The 15,914-nt window shown below is 43.2% G+C and overlaps 1 protein-coding gene across 1 annotated transcript in view; it reads left to right on the top strand.

Moving 5' to 3' along the window:
• The window catches only part of UBA2 (ubiquitin like modifier activating enzyme 2), a 39,211-nt gene extending 24,508 nt beyond the window's left edge, over positions 1-14,703 (top strand). The window contains exons 11-17 of the mRNA XM_062175785.1: positions 189-282; positions 378-490; positions 4,872-5,027; positions 6,795-6,891; positions 10,235-10,340; positions 12,124-12,260; positions 13,861-14,703. Coding sequence (XP_062031769.1) covers positions 189-282; positions 378-490; positions 4,872-5,027; positions 6,795-6,891; positions 10,235-10,340; positions 12,124-12,260; positions 13,861-14,042 — 885 coding nt within the window. The 3' untranslated portion in view covers positions 14,043-14,703. The remainder of the gene's footprint in view (positions 1-188; positions 283-377; positions 491-4,871; positions 5,028-6,794; positions 6,892-10,234; positions 10,341-12,123; positions 12,261-13,860) is intronic.
• The last annotated feature ends 1,211 nt before the right edge of the window (positions 14,704-15,914 follow it).

Below are 15,914 nucleotides of genomic sequence, written 5' to 3'. Positions count from 1 at the left end.
CTATCTTACTTGGGAATTCACTGAAAAATAGAAGTAGAGGGACTGGCACTGTGGCGCAGCGGGTTAAAGCCCTGGCCTGAAACATAGGCATCCCATATGGCGCCGGTTCGAGTCCCGGCTGCTTGTCAGACTAGGAAATTGTTGAGATTTGATAAACAATGATTGATAAACTGTTAAATTATTGGCAGGATGACCCATCTGCAATGGATTTTGTCACTTCCGCTGCAAACCTCAGGATGCATATTTTCAGTATGAATATGAAGAGCAGATTTGATATAAAATGTAAGTTATTTTGTACTTTGGCTGTATTGTCAGATCCTCAAACTTGTTTTTCTTTTTAACAGCTAAACATATTCATCTTTTTTTTCCCCCATAAGCAATGGCAGGGAACATTATTCCTGCTATTGCTACTACTAATGCAGTGATTGCCGGGTTGATAGTATTGGAAGGGTTGAAGATCTTATCAGGAAAAATAGACCAATGTAGAACTGTGAGTATTTCTGTTTGCATTCTTTACTTAACCTCTCTTTAAAAGTGATTGATGAAAACACCTTTATGCACTCATTCTCATTGGATCTCAGAAGCTAAGCAGGGTTGGGTCTGGTCAGTACTTTTATAGGAGACCCCTTGGGAATACTCTGTACAGTAGACTTTTTTTCCCAAAAAGCACATTAAATGGCCAATTTTTCAAATGAACAAAATCAATTTAAACTAGTGGGAAAAAGTAATTGCTCCAGTTACGTTGTGCGTGCATGTTTAAGTAAGCCTCCTAGAAGTGGTAACGAAGGGAAAGCACATTTGTTTCTTCTTTTTCCAGTAAGTGGAAACAGGAGCTAATTTGCTTCTAACATTTCAAGTTGTTTTATATTGTTTGGGAATGTTAATGTCTGCAATATTTATGGGTGAGTCTACTATCATTTGTGATTTTTTTTTTCCAGCTGAATGAATGTATTTTAGAATTTATCTGTAATACTTCGTTAATAAATCTGGTGAGGCTACATTATTTGAAGGAGCATTTATGTTTACTTATATTTGCATGCTTAGGTCACTGTTGATCTAGAGCCACTTTCAAGTTCCCAGCTGTAGGTTTTACAATGTATACAGACCAGACAGCAAATGGGAAATTGTTTTCCTCTCCCACTAAGCACCAGAATCAAGATAATTTTTTTCCTCTTTTTGGACAGGCAGAGTGGATAGTGAGAGAGAGAGAGAGAGAGACAGAGAGAAAGGTCTTCCTTTGCCGTTGGTTCACCCTCCAATGGCCGCCTCGGCCGGCGTATCGTGCTGATCCAAAGCCAGGAGCCAGGTGCTTCTCCTGGTCTCCCATGTGGGTGCAGGGCCCAAGCACTTGGGCCATCCTCCACTTCCTTCCCAGGCCACAGCAGTGAGCTGGCCTGGAAGAGGGGCAACCTGGATAGAATCCGGCACCCCAACGGGGACTAGAACCTGGATTAGCCTGTTGAGCCATGGGGCGCCTTTTTTTTTTTTTTTTAAGATTTATTTTATTTAATTGAAAAGTAGAATTAGAGAGAGGGAGAGATCTTCCATCCACTGCTTCACTCCCCAAGTGGCAGCAATGGCCTAGGCTTGACCAGACTGAAACCGGGAGTTTCATCCTGGTCTCCCACGTACATGTACCCAAGCACTTGGTCCATCCTTTGCTGCTTTCCCAGGCACATTGGCAGGGAGCTGGGTTGGAAGTGGAGCAGCCAGGATGTGAACTGGCAGCTATATGGAGTGTCTGCATCACAGGTGGCAGATTTATTTGCTTTGCCACAACACTGGCCTGAGGTTTATATCTTAAAACTAAAGCCACTTAGCTGTTCTCCTTAGACTCCTGGTTTCATTCTATTATTGAGTTTATATCTAAAGATGCTTTGCTTTAAAAATATTGTAGCCATATACTTTTGTTTTTATTTAAAATTCTTCATTATAATGTTGAATGAAATAAAAGGACTCATTTACTTTTCAGGAATTTCTAAAAATCTCTGTTGGAGCTCTTCATTTTTTAATACCATTATACTCTTAAACTTTCAGTTTTAATGGAACTTCAGGTTGAAGAAACATGAGAATCACTGCCATTTTGCCATTTTGATGTAGTTTAAATTATTTTGGCCATTATATCTTTAATTTCTGAGAATTTATTTTTGTTTGTGCTTTTTTTTTTAAGATTTATTTGTTTTTTTGAGACAGAGTTGGAGGGGGTGGAATATTCCATCTGCTGGTTCACTCCCCAAATGGCCACAACGGCCAGAGCTGTGAGGATCTGAAGCCAGGAGCTTCTTCCAGGTCTCCCACAAGAGAGCAGGGGCCCAAGAAACTTGGCCATTTTCTACTGCTTTCCTAGGCCAATAGCAGGGAGCTGGATGGGAAGTGGAACAGTGGGGATTTGAACTGGCGCCAGTATGGGATGCTGGTTCCATGGGCGGATGTTTAGTCACGCCACAGCGCTGGCCCCTTCTGTTTTTTTAATATCAGTGTGAACTTGGGATGTTAGTATAAGCTCACAGATAATAATCATTGCTAAACTACTGTTTTCTATAACATCTTTCTGGTTTCTGTGCCTGCTCAGCTTCATCCCACTTTGTGTTTATAAATGAATATCAGGACAGATAAGTCATGTTAGCCTGGGTGTTAGTAGTGATAGCAGTTGTTTTTATTGTTGGTGGTTTCTGTTAACACATTTAGTTTCCCAGCGAAGCCCTGAATCAGATAAATCTCTTCCTCCCTTGGGACCCTGCTGAGCCTGGCCAGTTAGCTTCCAGCCCTGTTGCATGAATAGTGTTCCTGGCTGGGAGAGGCTGTTGAAGAGGGCTTTACTGCCTCTTGAGGGGTTTACTTTAAGCTTGAGAGAATCCATAGCATCTTCCTTCAGAATTAATTCATAGCAGACAGCATACTGTATTGTGACCACAGAATGGAGGTTTGTATCTCAGCGTTCTGTTTTCTCCTGAGATTTGTTCTTAAATATCATATGAAATCGTGCTTATATTCTCCAAACAATTGTAGTAGTGTGAGGTTGGGACTTTTCTTAATTTCAGTGTAAGTTTTAAAAAAATTTTATTTATTTGAAAGAGTTTAGAGAGGGATATATATAGAGGTCTTCCATCTGCTGGTTTACAAATGACTGCAATGGCCGGAGCTAGGCCAGACTGAAGCCAGGAGCTTGGAGCTTCTTGCTGGTCTCCCATGTGGGTGACAGGGGCCCAAGCACTTGGGCCATCCTCTGCTGCTTTCCCTGGGCACATTATCAGGGTGCTGGATCAGAAATGGAGTAGTTGGGACTCCAGCCAGCATCCCATATGGGGATGCTGCAGGGAGTGGGTTAACCTGCTACACTACAACATAAGTAAAACATTAAAATAAAACAATTATACTGAGAGGCTTAACCCCTTAAGCCTGCAATGCCAGCATCCTATATGGGTGCTGGTTGGAGTCCTAGCTGCTTCAATTAAGATCCTGCTCTTGTGCCTGGGAAAATAGTAGAGGATGTCCAAGTACTTGGCCACTGCCATCCACGTGGGAGACTCCAAGAAGATCTCATTCCTGGCTTTGGACTGGCCTGACTCTGGCTGTTGTGGCCATTTGGGGAGTGAAGCAGCAAATGGAAGATTCTCTCTCTCTCTCTCTCTCTAAATCTTTTTTAAAGATTTACACATTTTTTTAAGATATATTTATTTATTTGAAAGAGAGAATGGACGAAACAGATCTTCCGTCTGTTGGTTCACTCCCCAACTGGCTGCATCAGCCAGATTGTGTCAGGCTGAAACCAGGAGCTTCTTCCAGGTCTCTCACATGGGTGGTAGGGGCCCAAGCACTAGGACCATCTTCTGCTGCCATTCCCAGGTGCATTAGTAGGGAACTGGCTCAGAAGGCAATTTGAACTGGTGCTCATAAGAGATGCTGGTGTTGCAGGTGGTCGCCTAACATGCTATGCCCAAAAATGGGCCCCTTGGTGTAATTTCTAAATTTGCCTTGGCTCATAGTTGGTTTTTTGTTCAGATGTTAGAAAAATGGCAAGTATAGAGGCCGGTGCTGTGCCATGGCAGGTTAATCCACTGCCTGTGGTGCTGGCATCCCATATAGTCGCCAATTGAAGTTCCAGCTGCTCCACTTCTGATCCAGCTCTCTGCTGTGGCCTGGGAAAGCAGTGGGAGGTGGCCCAAGTCCTTGGGTCCTTGTACCCACATAGGAGACCCAGAAGAAGATCCAAGCTCCTTGCTTTGGCTCTTACCAGCTCTGGCTGTTGTGGCCATTTGGGGAGTGAATGAATGGAATGGAGATTGTCTCTCAATCTCTGCCTTTCAATAAATAAATAAATCTCTAAAAAAAGGAAAGATGCCAAATGTATATACTATCAGAAATACATTGTTTTGTTCTTAGTTATGTGAATGTTATTATATTCATGATAGGAAATTTAGAAAGGTAGTCACATTAGTTCCAGACCGCTAGGAAAGTAGAAACTTTGATGAAATGTATCAATGTGAGAAATTTTAGAAAAATGAGTATATTGATTTTATCCAGAGGAGGGCTCAAAGTTGGTAAGAATAACCACTAGGAAGGACACCCAGAGCTGATTCAGTGCTGATACCAGAGATGAGTATGTTTATGCCCTTATTGTAGCCAAGTTAGATTGCAGAATACAATACAAGGAGATTTCCTTTCAGGAACCCTCACCCTTCACATGGTAGCTAAAACAAAACAAGGTTGGAAAACTAGGTTTTTAAGAGGAATGAGTTATCCTTTTGGCCATGTAGAAGGGAATATTTCATTTTTTTTTTAATGTATTATGAAAATGATCCTAGGTTAATATGGTATATAAAATTGTAACTCACATTTCTAATTTCTTCTTGTGTTTTTTTTCTCCAAAGATTTTTTTGAATAAGCAACCAAACCCAAGGAAGAAACTCCTTGTGCCTTGTGCACTGGATCCTCCCAATCCCAATTGTTACGTGTGTGCCAGTAAGCCAGAGGTGACTGTACGGCTGAATGTCCATAAAGTGACTGTTCTCACCTTACAAGACAAGGTGCGTTCAGAGGCTGGTTCTGTTTTTACTTGAAAAGCCACAAAAACCCAAGCTCCCTTTTGCCTTTTACAGTATTACTGCAGTAACAAACAAGCAAAATACTAGATAATTATTGTGAAATTATTGTGACTACTGAAATATGTAGCTCTGATTTCATGGGTTGCTTCACTGCCTGGATTCCTGCTGTCCTTTCTTTGTGTGTGTGGTCCAGAATGTGTGGCTCATAACCAGAAAGGAAAAGGTGTATTTGCTGCAGTGTGTCACAGATGGGGCACAGTATCATGGCAAGCAGAAGACTTCTTTATTCTTTCTTCCCCAGGTAGCGGGCAGATAAGAGGTAGTCTTACATGGTCCTGGCCATGGCAGTAAACGGACATATGTTTGCATGCAGTGTGAATTCTTGGCTAGAGATTTTGCATTTCTAACAGTGCAGAATCCCTTACCCTTAGTAGATTTGTTCTGTTTGTAATGATTCAGAAGTGTCGTTTCCCACTTTTGGTGTTGTTTTTGATTATTCCTCTGATACGTTCATCCCAGCGCTGCATATTCACCTGCCTTCTGAGACGCAGAAAGCATGCTTAGTTGTCAGTGACCTTTCTTTCAGAACTGATGACAAAGGCAAATTGTTTTGCCACTTAGGTTTTTGGGGGGAACAGCAGATCTTGATATACTGGGCTGCAGAGGCTCATTGCTCCACTTTTCTTTCCTAAGAAATAACTGTTGATATTTGCTGATTATTGAACTGATGGTAATTCCTCTGTTTAAGAGTGATGGGGTTTGTAGAGTGCTCCTCTGTTGTTTTTTTAGGAGCAGATAGGATTTGAAACATTATACTTCTCAGTGCATCCACCTGCCATTATAGGGTTGGCATGGAGGCTGAGATGAAATGTACCAAGTGTGTAGCCCAGGTCCTGATCTGCAGGGAAAGATCCAGAGCCAGTACAGGAGGAAGTTTGGCCTGATCTGCAGCTGTGGGCATTTGTGGGAATGGAACTTGGATGCATCCACAGTTTCCCTGCTTATCTCATAGGATCTTTTTTTTAAGATTTTTTTTTATTTATTTGAGAGAGTTACAGACAGTGAGAAGGAGAGACAGAGAGAAACGTCTTCCATCTATCTGTTTGTTGGTTCACTCTCCAAGTGGCTGCAATGCAGATGTAGGGGCCCAAGGACTTGGGCCATCCTCTGCAGCTTTCCGAGGCAATGGCAGCGAGCTGGAGTGGAAGAGAAGCAGCCAGGACCGGCACCTATATGGGATGCTGATGCCGCAGGCAGAGGATTGACTTACTGCGCAACGGCACCAGCCCTGTCTCATAGGATCTTTTTTTTTTGACAGGCAGAGTGGATAGTGAGAGAGAGGGACAGAAAGGTCTTCCTTTTGCCGTTGGTTCACCCTCCAATGTGGCCGGCGCATCTCGCTGATCCGAAGCCAGGAGCCAGGTGCTTCTCCTGGTCTCCCTTGTGGGTGCAGGGCCCAAGCACTTGGGCCATCCTCCACTGCCTTCCCGGGCCACAGCAGAGAGCTGGCCTGGAAGAGGGGCAACCGGGACAGAATCCGGCACCCCAACCGGGACTAGAACCCGGTGTGCTGGCGCCGCAGGGTGGAGGATTAGCCTGTAAGCCTCGGCGCCGGCCCTCATAGGATCTTAAAAGAGTGACAGCCCCTTTCCATTGGAAGGAAAAAGTAAGAGTCTATAGAAGTCTAGGGTTTTTTCTATGATTTTTGTAATTACCTACATTAATATTGTGAATCTTTTTCTTTTACAGATAGTGAAAGAAAAATTTGCTATGGTAGCACCAGATGTCCAGATTGAAGATGGGAAAGGAACAATTCTGATATCTTCAGAAGAGGGAGAGACAGAAGGTATTATACATTGCATTTCTTCCCTCCTTTGGAAGGAGTGTACATTACGTTTTCCCAGTCACTGTGTGTGTACAGCATTACAGTGGTGGGGGTGGTGTTTGGTTGTAGAGGTGTTCCCAAGGTGGCATTGTGTAGATGGGCTCCTCATAGTTCCAGATGAGGTGCCTCCATGTTGTCGGGGAATCTCAGGGACCATTTCTCCATAAGCCGTACTGACACTTCGCAGTACTGCAGTGCTTGTCTGCTGCCAGCAATCCTCCTTACTAGTTCACTGGTCCTGGGAGCTAAATTAGTGATGCAAAGACTGTTCTGAGTTAAGAGAGTGGGGATAGTGATCCAGTAAGAGTGGAGAAGCCTTGGTAGCCTGCTCCTGCTCTGAGCAGAAGGTACTGCTGAAAGTCATTGTCACTTTTGCTTCTCTGAGTTTTCTTTAGAAAGTTCAAGCAGGCCATCCCTCTGCTTAATGTGTTTGTTAAAAAAGGCAGAAGGTGGCCGGCGCCATGGCTCAGTAGGCTAGTCCTCCGCCTTGCGGCGCCGGCACACCTGGTTCTAGTCCGGGTCGGGGCACCGATCCTGTCCCAGTTGCCCCTCTTCCAGGCCAGCTCTCTGCTGTGGCCAGGGAGTGCAGTGGAGGATGGCCCAAGTGCTTGGGCCCTGCACCCCATGGGAGACCAGGAGAAGCCCCTGGCTCCTGCCATTGGAACAGCGCGGTGTGCCGGCCGCAGCGCGCCTACCGCGGCGGCCATTGGAGGGTGAACCAACGGCAAAAAGGAAGACCTTTCTCTCTGTCTCCCTCTACTGTCCACTCTGCCTGTCAAAAATTTAAAAAAAAAAAAAGGCAGAAGGTGTTTGATTGTGCTGAAGCTTTTGTAGTAAGAATTACGGCAGCGGGTCTGATCAGATTCAGAAATCCACACAGCTCCTCTGCCACTTTTACGGCTCATGTCTTGGGTCACCGTTGTCCAGTTTTTGCCAGCATACTGTTACTTTGAGAGTTTGGAGGCACTCGTTTGCCTTTATGTTGATTTATTCAGCATTTGTTGTTCTAGCAGTCATTTAATTGGAGTAGTTTGCCAGCTCCTGATGGGGATTCAAATGTCAAGTCTTTTAAAGGTTTAGCAAATGCCACTGTCCCGGGATAGGGCATTCCAGATAAACACAGGAAAGGAATCTGAAAATAACGAAGAAACAGGATTTTCTGGATGTGAAGATAGGGAAAACCTTTCTGAGCATTTTTTCTTTTTAAGCAGTGAAAGAAATAAAAACAAAAAAAATTGGACTGAAAATTGAAATTATTTAGAAAATTGTATCCTTTAAACATGAAACTCGAATTTGAAATGTAAGAAGGATTGCAAAATGTTAGAATTTTTTTTTTTTTTTGACCAGCAGAGTGGATAGTGAGAGAGAGAGACAGAGAGAAAGGTCTTCCTTTTTGCCGTTGGTTCACCCTCCAATGGCCGCTGCGGCCGGCGCATCATGCTGATCCGAAGCTTGGAGCCAGGTGCTTCTCCTGGTCTCCCATGTGGGTGCAGGGCCCTAGGACTTGGGCCATCCTCCACTGCCTTCCCGGGCCATAGCAGAGAGCTGGCCTGGAAGAGGGGCAACTGGGATAGAATCCGGCGCCCCAACCGGGACTAGAACCCGGTGTGCCGGCGCCTCAAGGCGGAGGATTAGCCTATTAAGCCACGGCGCCGGCCCAAAATGTTAGAATTTTAAAAATAATTTTCTGTGAACATTTTGAATCCTCATTTCGTCTCCATTCAGTATGTACAAGGCACTGGGGTCACAGATCAGCCAGCACAATGTGATCTGTGCCCCTCCCAGGGCAGATCATATAGTGGACTGAGTTGTGAGTAGGGAGTATGAATTTAGAGTGAGGTGAGGAAACAGTTTTGTGTGAGACTTGAGGATGACAGCTGTAAGACAGTCTGAACAAGTAGTAGAGAATGGATTACTAAATCAGAAGGGCCCTAGAATAACAATGGTACCATAAGATTAGAAGAGTTGGTTTTTACTGGAATACTTGTAATTCATTTAAGGCAAAGGTTTAGAGTGTAGGTGAGTTCTAAGAACTGTTTGTTAAATACTGGGAATATTAAGTTGAATCAGAAAAGACATTTGGAAGAAAACTGTTTTGGAATTATTATTTTTGGGAGGCTTTGCTAATTCATTGAAAACCATTCAAATAAAGCATTCTTTTATTTCTCAGTTGTAAAATTCTCTAGATGTTTATTGAAGTATCACAAACAACTTCTTTGGAAGTCGAATGTTTTTCAGATTACTCCGTAAAATGCTTTTGTCTTTTCCAGGACCCCAGAATTAACCTGATTTGAATGAGAAAGGGGCTTTTAGGGGTGGGGGTTATTTACTTGAAAGAGAGAGGTCTTGGTTCACTCCCCAAATGGCCACAATGGAAGGAACTGAGTCAGTCCGATGACAGGAGCTTCTTCAGGGTCTCTCACATGGGAACAGGGGACCAAGGATTTGGGCCATCCTCTGCTGCTTTCCCAGGCACATTAGCAGGAGCTGGATCAGAAGTGGAGCAGCCGGGACTTGAGCCGATGCCCATGTGGGATGCCAGTGCCGCAGGCCAGGGCATTAACCCTCTGCACCACAGCGCCAGCCCCTAGGACAGGGTTGTTAAAACGTCTAGTTTCGCTTCTCTTGAGGTAGTTTTGACAGTTGAGTGTACAGGGCTGAATTCCTGAGTGCCTACTATTTAGTGTATTAGTTTGCTAGGTTACGTGATGAGGAGCACACCCTGAACAGCTTCATCCACAGAGATTTATTTTCTCACCCTTCACGTTGCCAGGCTTGGTTTATCCTGAGGCTTTTTCTCTCCTTGGCTTGCTGTGTGTTCTCGTGGCCTTTCCCTCAGGAGTGCATACCCCTGACACCTCTGTGTCCAGATCTCCTCTTGATAGAAGGGACAGCGTCAGGTCGGGTTAGAACCCACCAGCACAGCCTTCTTCTAATTTAATCACCTCTTTAGAAGGCTCTGCAAACAGGCACATTCTGAGTTACTGGTGATTAGATATAAACCTGACTTTTTTTGGGGTGCATAATTCAGCCCGTATTGAGGAGAGGTTAGCTTATTGCTTACTGATTTTTCATTTTATTTGAAAAAGACAAGAGATCTTCCATCTGCTGATCTGCTTCCCAGATGGCAGCACCAGCTGGGGCTGGCCAGGCAGAAGCCTGAAGCCTGGAGCTCTATTCATGTCTCCCACATGGGTGACAGGGATTCAAGTAATTGAGCTTGTTATCTGCTGTCTTTTTTTAAAAAACTAACCTGACTCCTCCATGCAGATATCACTAAAGGTTCTCCCTTTACATTTCCCAGCTAATAATCACAAGAAGTTGTCAGAATTTGGCATTAGAAATGGCAGCCGGCTCCAAGCGGATGACTTTCTTCAGGACTATACTTTGTTGATCAACATCCTTCATAGGTAGGAGCAATTCATATTTTTAAGTGTGAGGATATTTTGAATATACAAACTTAAAATAAAATAGAGGGAAAATGTTTTCTTACAACACCTCCACTGTTCATTGGAACACACATGATATATTTTGTTTGAGTTGGCCACTGATTTCCTGAAGTTTGAGCTTCAGGAAGATTTATGGTTTCAGAAATAAGAGATGAGCAAAATGTATTTAAGGATAACTTAGTGGTGGCTGATTAGAAAGGCCTAGAGTCCAAGCCTTTGAATAGTCTTTTTATCTTTTTTTAAAGATTTATTTTTATGTGTTTGAAAGACAAAGGTACAGAGAGTGAGAGAGCTCTTCCATCTGCTGCTTCTCTCCCCAAATGGCTGCAGTGTCAAGGCTGGGCCAGGTGGAAGCCAGGAGCCAGGAGCTTCATCAGAGTCTCCCACATGGGTGCAGGGGCCCAAGTGCTTGGGCCATCTTCTGCTTTCCCAGGCACATTAACAGGGAGCTGGATCAGAAGCGGAGCAGTGGCACCCATATGGGATGCTGGCACTGCATGTGGTGGTTTAACCCACTACACCATAACACCAGAGATAAATTCATTTTAATAATTGAACTGAAGTGAAGTTTTCAAGTTTTTAAGATTTCCTAGAGGAGAAGAGAGAATTGTTTTTTTTCCCATAAGAGATTTATTAGTGGTTCTTCAACAGTAACAAAAGAATATTAAGATTTATTCCATGCAGGTTTTCGAGTCATGTTTTTTTTTTTAAACTTGGTTTTACTTCTTACTCATTTTAAAAATAACAAATGCTTACTGAATCTTTACATAAGATCTGGGAGAAATTCAGTTTTATGTTCATCTGTTGAACACACTGTGTTTTTGTACTTACTCATTGAAACCCTAAAGTGACACACAGTGATGTGTCCAGTTTGCCAGTATTGCCACCTGCAATATTGTGTATATAGTGTCTGTGTGGTTGTTTAGAGAGAATTACAGTTTACACTTGGTTTATAAAAAGCATAAAATGATAAAGACTAAATACGGATTATTACGAAAAAGTCAAATTCAAAAAATTACACAATGGAGACAAAGATAAATGTTGCCAGTGTGATATTTGGCCTCTGTTGGACACCAGTTGGGTGGAAGTGGTGTGCTTGTGTTTAGTTGTGAAAGAAAAGACAGTGAAAGGACATGTAAATAAAAGTGGAAATATCACCTGGTGTCTAAAAGAGGAGGCATAATTAGGGTTTGTTTTTTTTTTATCATATTTTTTAGCTCTCTGGGAACAGAACCCCCCTTAAAATATGTAAGTCTTTTGTTTGACTTTCATGCATTGAGTTTTCATACATGTTTTTGGGAACTAATGTACAAAAGCAGGGTACTGCTTGTAAAGATGGGGGGGAACCCAGAAACCTTATGCTACACAGCCCTGAAACACCAGGTTACTGGGTCAAGGTCAGATTCCTAGTAGAATCCCTTTGGTGTAGTAACTGAAGAAATAATGTCTGACGTTACATTGGGCTACAGTGTTGGACTCAGTTTTGTGCTGTATCAACGAGGATTATTTAGCCTTTTTTTGAAAAAGCCTTTCCCTGATTTGAAGGTAGAATGGTTTTGACCATTTGAATTAGAGTTTTGAATTATTAACAAAAATCTCGTGTGAAATCTTTTTTTTATTATTTTAACTCTGAAAATCAGAATGCGAATACTTGAGCTTGAGGAACGGCACCTCAGAGTCACTCCTTTGCTTTGTGAATAGTTGGAGCAGTGGTTCAGTTTCATAGTGTGTGACTCTTTTCCAGTGAAGACCTAGGAAAGGATGTTGAATTTGAAGTGGTTGGCGATGCCCCAGAAAAAGTGGGGCCCAAACAGGCTGACGATGCTGCTAAAAGCATAACCAATGGCAGTGACGACGGAGCTCAGCCTTCTACCTCCACAGGTGAGTCATGGCCCCACCTAGCAAGAGTATGTACAAGGCAGTTCTATGAATGTTGACCGTACCATGGAAATCCATAACACTGTTAGACGTGTGTGGTGGTTGGTGTGGATTATTGTAATGAAGCTACAAATTTATAAAACCATGAATACATTTAAGACTGGGGGAAATTCTTACAGAAAATACAAACACTTTGTTGTTTTTTGTTCATTGAATTTTATAGCTAAATTGTCAGTTTACTGGTACATAAAGTCAGTTCAGTCAGTGAGGAAGAAGTAGTTTTGGATTTTGTATGTGCTTTATTTAAGCGCAACAGATCAGTGCATCTGACTGTTTGCAGTGAACAGATGGTTGGTGAGTATAGACTGTTAGCATTTGAGTTTCCTCACAGCCATTGTGCACCTGAAATGTCTGTTCCCATGGGTTTTCAGTGCTGGTACTTGGTGTTTTTTCCAAATAACTGATTCTTTATTATGGTGTGATTTGAATGTTTACTCTGTTTTTCCTCCCCATCATTCTTTGGTCAGGAAACTAAAGGGTACCAATTTTTAACTTCTGTTTCTTTAATTTTTTTTGAGAGAGGCAAATATGGAGTTCCCATGTGCTATTTGACTCCCTAAATGCCCACAGTGACTGGGCTGGGCTGGGCTGGGTCAGGTGAAAGGTAGCAGTTGGGGATTCATTCCAGGTCTCCTGCATGGGTGCTGGGAGCCTTACCACTGCCTCTCAGGGTCTGCATTAGTAGCAGGCTGGAGTCAGGCACCACAGCCAGATCTCAACCCAGCCACTCTGGTATGGGACACAGGCAGCTTTTAACCACTGGCTAAACACCAGCCTCTGGAGTATGTTTACTCGTGGGTCTAATACCCTCAGAGATTTTGGAAGTGGACTTTGAGATCAGGTATATTGTGACCCAATAGCCCAATTTGTGGGCTATTGATTGATGGCAACCCCCCCCCCCCCCAGACTAGAGCGCCCTGTCGTCCTCCTTTGAGAAAGAGACTGTGCTATAACAATATAAGACGGGTGTTCTGCCTTTGGTTTTTGTGGAGGGGGAAATTCAAAACTACCTTGGTTATGGTTTCAGAGCATGAAGTGTGGAACCCTGTGCCTAGGTTTGAATCCTGTATCTTGTGCTACTATATGACCTTAAGAAGTCAATCTTTGAACCTCAGTTTCCTTATCTGGAAAATGCATAATGTTATCTTCTTTGTAGGGTTGTTGTGATGATTAAATGAGTTGTTATATGCAAAGTGCTCAGAACAGTTCCTGGCACCTTGTAAGTGCTATATCTGTTGTTACTATTACCACTACCGTTATTAGGATGTGCACCCTCTGCTTTTCTGTTGGAGAAGGTGGACACAGAATCTAGGAGGCATAATGATTTCTTTGAGTTATATAATGCTTGTTTAAGACGTTTTTATTTTGATTTGAAAAGAAGTAAATGCTTCTATAAAACATTTAAAACTATAGAAAAATGTAATGTGTAAAATATGTAGAGGTTGTTATATATTAGAAAAGTTAGCTTTTAATTATATAGATACTGGTGAACCATTAGTGACTCCCACAGTTTAACCATCCTTTTCTTTTTCTTTGATATAAGCACAAGAGCAAGATGATGTGCTTATAGTTGATTCGGATGAAGAAGGCCCTTCAGATAATGCGAACATCAGCGAAGAAGAGCGAAGTCGCAAGAGGAAATTGGATGAGAAAGATAGCGTCAGTGCAAAGCGGTCGCGCACGGGAGAGCCGGAAGAGCTGGCCGATGTGATAGCGCTGGACTGAACCAAGAACCCCTCCGACTCGGTCATTGGGCAGACCCAGGTTACTCGATACGTCCTTCTTCCAAAGGGGAAAGATTGGCACCAGTGACTTGAAAATGACTCCGCCCCCTTTGAAAGCGTTCCTTTTGCTAAAACTGTTAGAGACGTTGCAGTGTGCTATACTGAAGGTAGGAATATAGATTTCAAAACCCTTTGAACAAAGTGTGTGCATAACCAGTCACGAGGTGAAACAACACAGTGCATGTTGCCTTTTTAATGTAAATACCTTTAGGTATCATTTAATAGTTTAAAAATATTGTGGTTTAGTAAAGTTGATACCTGGTTATAAATATTATGCCTTTATTTTTGGCTAGAAGAATAATTATTTTTAGCCTAGATCTAACCATTTTCATATACTTAACTTACTGAAACAGATTCAAAGAAGTATCAAGTGCTATGCATTGAAATTTGTTTTTAAATGTTAACTGGCACTATGTATATTAATGTAAAAGTATGTTAATTTAGTCAAGTTTTCAGTTTGTACTGCTTAGTATGTCTGTGTAAGAAGCCAATTTTTGTGTATTGTTACAGTTTCAGGTTATTTATATTTGATGTTTTGTAAGACTCCAACGAGGACTATGCTGTACTTACGGACCAAATAAATGGCATCTGCATACTTGTTACCCTGGCCTGCACGGGTCCTTCTGCTGCCCCACCGGTTTACGTGGGCTGCAGGTGTGCTGGTTTTAACTCCTAGTTGATGTGAAAGCTGAAAAGGTCTCCACTGTTGCCCGTAGATAAATACTTTGTAAAATAAAGCCTTTAATAGCAATTTTTTAAAAAAAATTTGGATTGTCAGCAGTTGGCTTTTTTTAGAGTACTTGAATGATCTTTGTGGGTCCGGCGCTGTGGTGTAGCAGGTAAAGCTGCTGCCTGCAGTGCCGGCATCCCATATTGGCATTGGTTCAAGTCCCGGCTGCTCCACTTCCGGTTCGGCTCTCGGCTATGGCCTGGGAAAGTAGTGGAAGATGGCCCAAGTTCTTGGGCCCCTGCACCCATGTTGGAGACCCGGAAGAAACTCCTGTCTCCTGTCTTCAGATGGGCACAGCTCTAGCTGTTGAGGCCATCTGGGGAGTGAACCAGTGGATGGAAGACCTCTCTCTCTCTCTCCCTCTCCCTCCCCCTCTCTCCCTCCCCCTCCCCCTCTCTCCCTCTCACCCTCTCTCCCTCTCCCTCTCCCTCCCTCTCTCTGCCACTCCTTCTCTCTCTATGTAATTCTGACGTTCAAGTAAACAAACAAATCTTTTTTAAAAAAAAAAAATCTTTGTGTAGACTTATGCTTCCCCCACACTTTTTTTTTTTAAGATTTACTTATTTATTTGAAAGGCAGATTTGCAGAGAGAAGTCTTCCATCCGCTACTCCACTCCCCAAGTGGCTGCAATGGTCAGAGCTCAGCCAATCCTAAGCCAGGAGCCTGGAGCTCCCTCCGGGTCTCCCACGTAGATGCAGGGGCCCAAGGACTTGGGTCATCTTCTACTGCTTTCCCAGGCCATAGCAGAGAGCTGGATCGGAAGTGGAGCAGCCGGGACTTGAACTGGGGCCCATACGGAATGCCAGCACTGCAGGCGGCAGCTTTACCCACTACACCACAGAAAGTAAAGCCGCTGCCTGCAGTGCCAGTATCTCATATAGTTCCAGTCCTGGCAACTCCATTTCTTTAAAATAAAAATGTCAGAAACTGCTAGTCTGCAGCCTAGAACGCCATCCTGGAACTCATCCATGAGTGACTTGGCTATCTTCCACTTCCTTCTCAGGGCCATTAGCAAGGAGCTGGGACTGGAACTGGGTACTCCAGTATCAGATGTAGGTACTCCAAGCAGTGCTTAACCTGCT

The sequence above is a fragment of the Lepus europaeus genome, chromosome 19, assembly GCF_033115175.1.
Source record: "Lepus europaeus isolate LE1 chromosome 19, mLepTim1.pri, whole genome shotgun sequence".
NCBI lineage: Eukaryota > Metazoa > Chordata > Mammalia > Lagomorpha > Leporidae > Lepus > Lepus europaeus.
This window is presented reverse-complemented; position numbering and strand designations above follow the sequence as displayed.